The 6,000-nt window shown below is 36.2% G+C and overlaps 1 protein-coding gene across 3 annotated transcripts in view; it reads left to right on the forward strand.

The window, feature by feature from the left end:
• ASCC3 (activating signal cointegrator 1 complex subunit 3) overlaps positions 1 to 5,745 on the forward strand; it is a 347,397-nt gene extending 341,652 nt beyond the window's left edge. For all 3 annotated transcript variants that reach the window (XM_041745387.1, XM_041745404.1, XM_041745396.1), the window contains exons 40-42: positions 1,785 to 1,994; positions 4,204 to 4,379; positions 4,462 to 5,745. In XM_041745387.1, coding sequence (XP_041601321.1) covers positions 1,785 to 1,994; positions 4,204 to 4,379; positions 4,462 to 4,609 — 534 coding nt within the window. In that variant the 3' untranslated portion in view covers positions 4,610 to 5,745. The remainder of the gene's footprint in view (positions 1 to 1,784; positions 1,995 to 4,203; positions 4,380 to 4,461) is intronic.
• Positions 5,746 to 6,000: the final 255 nt, after the last annotated feature.

The raw sequence follows: 6,000 nt of genomic DNA on the forward strand, positions 1-6,000 counted from the left end.
TACTCAGTGACTCTGGGTTCTAGCAAGGGGATAGGCCATCTGTTACCTTGAAGCACAGTATAGACCATTCTGTAGCTTGACTATTTCAAGATCTACTCCAGACATAATTTCAGATTCACAAGTTACAGGATTGTAGTTGAATTGAAAATTTGCATTAGTTTTACATTTTTTGAATTCCTAAGGGGTAGTTTGATTTATCAGGGCTACTTCATTTCAATTAAGTATACTCGGCAGCCCTGAAGTCTTAGCAAACAGAACGTCATGCCTATAAGGTAATCTGTGGTATATAGTTAAGAAAGAAAGGAAAATACAAAATGAAAGTATTCACGTACTTTTAAAAACTAACTTAGAAGGTAACAACTGATAGAACCAATGAGCAGTTTTCTTGACTGATAGTGATATTCTAAATAATTATAAATGTTAGGAAAAGTTGATAGTAAGTTATGTGATAACTTTAAGTTTATTCTGTTACATCCTTTCTGTAGACTTAGAAAATTCATTTGTTCATTCATTTGATAAAAATGAGCACTTGCTACATGCATACTAATTTCTCAAAATGTCTTTCAACTTAAAGAGCAAGAATAAGATTGATAAAGTATTTTTAACTCTTTAATGTGTTTCATTTTAATTAATATTCTCAATATAATGCCAAAAATACATATTTATTTCTAGAAGGACCCTAGATCCTTACAGGATTCCTTGTAACATACAGACATATAGAAATGTTGAATAAATTTGGCATATAGACAAAAAAATCATTTTGTACAGTAAGTTGTCAATAAATGATGCTGAGGGACATCAACAATTGCATCACAGCATTTTTTTTCAAATTACCTTTATATCCCCTGGTAATGCTGTCTGCCTTAGAGGTCACATAAATGTTGGACCAGATGTTCTCTGTAGCAAAGCAGCTCAAAAACAAACATTTTTAACTTATGATTTAGTGTAGTCATTAGCCATTCAATATCTAGGGGGGATTTATAGTGAAGAAGTCATGTGACAAGTTTAGCTAATGAATAATATTTTTCTAGTCACTTTTAAAAGGACTCTAAACTACAAAGATTAAGGGCTGCCTGGGTGGCACAGTCAGTTAAGTGTCTGCCTTAGGCTCAGGTCATGATCTCAGGGTCCTGGGATGGAACCCCACATCAGGCTCCCTGCTCAGTGGGGAGTCTGCTTCTCCCTCTGCCCTTCCCCCCTGCTTATGATCTCTCTCTCTCTCTCTTAATCTCTTTCTCAAATAAATAAAAACTTTTTAAAAAACTACAAAGATTAAAAGCACACTATTTTTATAAACAAATGAATGAGTATGGGAAAAACTGGGAAATCTGAACAAAAACTCTGGATTGTATCAGTGTCAATATCCTGTATTAATATTGTATTTTAGTTTTGAAAAATGCTACCATTAGGTGAAACTGAGGAAATGGTGCACAGTATCTCTATGTATTATTTTTTTTTTAAGATTGTATTTGTTTATTCATGAGAGACACAGAGAGAGAGAGGCAGAAACATAGGCAGAGAGAGAAGCAGTCTCCCTGCAGGGAGCCTGATGCAGGACTTGATCCCTGGACCCAGGATCATGACCTCAGCCAAAGACAGATGCTCAACCACTGAGCCACCCAGGTGCCCTCTCTCTATTATGTCTTACGATTACACTGAATCTAGAATTAATCTCAAAACAAAGAGGTTGATTTTTTTCAAAGCACACTGTTTCTTATTTGATCACTGCATTTCACATTAACCATTCCTTTATTATCTTTTCTTCTATTTTTTTTTTTATCCAGGCATGGAATTTCTTATCTCACTTGCCAGTGATAGATGTTGGCTTAAGTGTTAAAGGCTGGTGGGATGACTCAGTGGAGGGACATGGTGAACTCTCCATCACAACTCTGACTTCAGACAAACGAAATGACAACAGGTGGATCAGATTGCATGCTGATCAAGAGTATGTGCTTCAAGTCAGCTTGCAGAGAGTCCACTTTGGGTTCCACAAGGTATAGTGTTTGGTTTCCATTCTCAAATGCTTCACACCAGATACCAGCATGCGCCACCACACATATCTTTTATATTACTAATGTGTCCGTGTCATTCATGAATCCTACCTCCTCAACTGGCCTTAAGCGACAAGAGTCAGTCTTCTGGAACCAGTCACTTCTCCTCATGTGCCATTTTTCAGCTCCAGAATATCCACCTTACATAATAATATATTGCCTGGAGTACTATTCTCATGTCGTCTGTATACTCAGTCCTGAAGAATTTCCTGGAATTCAGAGTACAGATTCCTTGGCCCTCCTTATCAGACTGACAGTATCAGAATCTCAGGGGGAGAAATCTCAAAATCTGTACTTGTACCCGGCACCCCAAATGATTTTTAAGGACATAAGGGTTTGAGAAACACTGCCTGGGGGGACACTTTGATACATAAAAAACATTTTGGCTAGGTGCACGTGAGAGCGAAGCTTTACCGCTTAGCTCTGTGGATTTGAATAGGACACTAAGTTTTTCTGTGCCTCAGTTGCCACATCTGCCTGCTTCCTTCACTAAAATGCACATGAAAGGGCTTTGTCAGTGTGCACGCAGGCCAAAAATTTACAACATGTTTTTTTCAATTCCTGTGGTCTTTTCTGTTTGTTACCGATGATACAGAAATTTAACATTTGGCCCTCTAAGATTATATTAATACAGAGCATGTGGGCTGATTGGTTTTAGTACCATAATAATTGAAATAAGAATTTGTCTTCTGTTTCAACCAGTGCTGTCAGGGGCTTTCCCGTATCTAAAATAAGCCCTCAGGAATGAAGTTGTTGTTCATGTGTACTGTCCATGCTGTTTTGACCATGTTTGACCATGTACTGACTACAGAATGGTCAGTAGTTCTCTGTCGTTACGGCTTTTTAGCACTGTGCCTTTGGGTCCCATCTCATGTAATTTCTAATTCTAAAAATTCTAAATTTCTAATTCTAAAAATCAGTGTAAGTATGAACTAATTGGCCTCTGGTATTTCAGAGGCTTTCACATGAGCATTTTTAGGTGACCTAACTTACACACACACACACACAAAAATAGTACTAATCATACAGATAAAGTCATGGAAAAAAACGAAGATTTTTCTACCTCCCTATTACTACTTAAAAATTATTTTAGGGACACCTGGGTGGCTCAACATTTGAGCATCTGCCTTCCACTCAGAGCGTGATCCCGGGGTCTGGGATCAAGTCCCACATTGCGCTCCCTGCGAGGCCCCTGCTTCTGCCTCTGCCTATGTCTCTCATGAATAAATAAATTTTAAAAATCTTTTTTAAAAAATTAATTAAAAAATTAAAATTGGATTATCATTCTGGAAAAACTCTCAATTTGTTTCTAAATGCTATAAAAATGCATTGCTGTCAGACTTCTCTTTTAAAATATCTTATCTCTTTTAAAATGTCTTAAGTACAGCATCTCCCTCTACAGTATTTAATGATGTCTGACTGAGAGCATGTCATTATTAATACCTTTTATGCTACAATGTCATTGTCTTAAAGAATCACCAAAATAATCTTGTATTTGATAAAATCCATCTATAGTAAAGACTTCAAGTGCTGCCATTATGGTGATACTGGTTCTCAGATTGTGGTAATTAATGTAATTTACAAATTGCTTGGCTTATAATTTCCCATTCCTCAACGAAAAGATATTTTAATATTGCCATATTAGAATATATGCTTTTTTATGTGAATTTTATTCTTGGGTGGAGGGAAGGTATTTATGTTATATGGTACTTATTATCTTGAGGTCCAGGGTCTAGTCTTTTATGCCCTAGGTATCAGTTTCTTATGAATAAGGCTTTGGAAGATTTGGTTAACATGATTATATCTCAATTCGTTCACCTGTAAATGGAGTATTAATATCATTTATAAGATTGATGTGAGACTTTACTAATTTGATATCAGGGCTTTCTGTTCTAACTGAATCAAATATTCTGGTGGTTATAGCCACAAAGTAGTACCTATAGTGCACTTCAAGAATTCTGAAAAATGGTAGGTGATAGCATATCAAAGACACCAAACCAGAAAATTTAAAACATCCCAGATAGCTATACTGAACCGTGTAGATTTATGGCCTTCAAGAAAAACAACTTAGCCTTTTAAAAACCACAACCAAGGGGTGTAGAAAGTCTAGACATTATTAATGATTTATCTTTTTTTTTTTTCTGGTTTACAGGGAAAGCAAGACAGCCATGCGGTTACCCCTCGATTTCCCAAATTAAAAGATGAAGGATGGTTTTTGATTTTAGGGGAAGTGGATAAGAGAGAACTTATCGCTTTGAAAAGAGTAGGATATGTTCGAAATCATCATGTTGTTTCCATTTCTTTTTATACTCCTGAACTACCTGGGAGGTAAGCAGAATCTCAACACCAAAGTTCTGAAGGAATTAAATATGACTGTGGTTTTACGTTTTGTTCTGTTTTTCTGTCTTAGGTATATCTACACACTGTATCTCATGAGCGACTGCTACCTTGGCCTGGACCAGCAGTATGACCTTCATCTCCACGTCACCGAGGCGAGCATTTCCGCCCAGGTCAACGAGGAGGTCTCAGAGGCCTTGACTGACCTAAAAGTGAAGTAACCTGACCCGAACAGTCCATGTGAGGGAAGTGGTTAAGAAGTCTGGCTGTTCATTCATCTAGACAAAGTCAAATTACTTGATGTTTGCCTTGGTGGAATCAACTTCTAACCTCAAGACACCCAGGAAATCGACAGCAGCTGCAGTATTGACTCCAGCAACACAAAGCTCACTGCGGTGGCCTTTTCACAAATGTTGCCTTTTATGAAAGTGTTGTCTTCATGGGTTTCTTGATATGTGAATTGAACACACATGTAGGAGAACCTTTGTGTATCTTGAGATGATATTTAGGAATTCCATCAAATTTTGCATCTTACAGTGTAATGTTTACAAGAATGCTGGTTTCTTTTTTTCTAAGGAAAAGTATACTGAGGCATGACAGTGTTAGGATTTGTTGTGACAGATTTCTAACCCTGCAGCAGAAAACACGTAAGAGAAACCTGTATGGAGACACACATAATGTGGGTTGTTAGCAAAATTTATACTTTGATCACATGTAGTTTCAAGAATTTCTTATAGCCAAAAATATTAATAATATATGATGTAAAATTATATTGCAGAGGCCAATGATGATAAAGAAAACAGAATATACTGATCTTAGAAAATGTAGATACTGTAACTGGTGGAAATAGAATATTTAGAGTGCCACTTCAAGACAAGCTGATTCAATCATCTCTCCTTCCTTCCCATATATTCCCCCTTACTCTTCTCTTCTTTTCATGACCTCTACTTCAAGACTTCACTTCCATTCTCTTTCTGATATATTTATTTACACAAGAAGAGAAGTACAGTCTAATTCACATTGTAACATGGACAGAGCACACAGTACAGTTCTTCATCTTTATGCTTTTCCAAGGCAGGTCTGAGGCACACAGAACATATCCAACCCCTACAGGTAGGTTTTCACTTGTGATAAAGGAAATTTCTCTATGTCCATACAGTTTCCATCATGAAAAATACTTTTTTCAAACTAAAATGTTGTTAAAATCCAATGTCCGTATAATATACAGTCTAATGGAATGAAATTCTATCCTTGGAAAGTAATTTCAGTTGTTCCTGGTCATGTGATGAATTATTTTAAAATATTTTCCAATGTAACCACCTCAAGTACTAGAATTTAAAAGTTTTTCTGAAACTGGAATATATTGCTTTTGTGTCCCTCCTTTTCCATGCTGAAAAATAATAATAATAATAAAATAAGAATAAATAAAAGGGGGGGCGGGAAAACCAGGCATACATTTTTCAAAATTAAATTTGAATCACTAATAAGAATACACTGAAGTACGTGGGTACAAAGTATCTAAAAGGCTCTTATATCAGAAGTTTACTGTATCACATAAAGTTATTTATGCTTTTCCTATGGTGATTTATTTCCTAATTGACGTTCATCTCTA

This window comes from Vulpes lagopus, chromosome 1, assembly GCF_018345385.1.
Source record: "Vulpes lagopus strain Blue_001 chromosome 1, ASM1834538v1, whole genome shotgun sequence".
NCBI classification, from domain to species: domain Eukaryota; kingdom Metazoa; phylum Chordata; class Mammalia; order Carnivora; family Canidae; genus Vulpes; species Vulpes lagopus.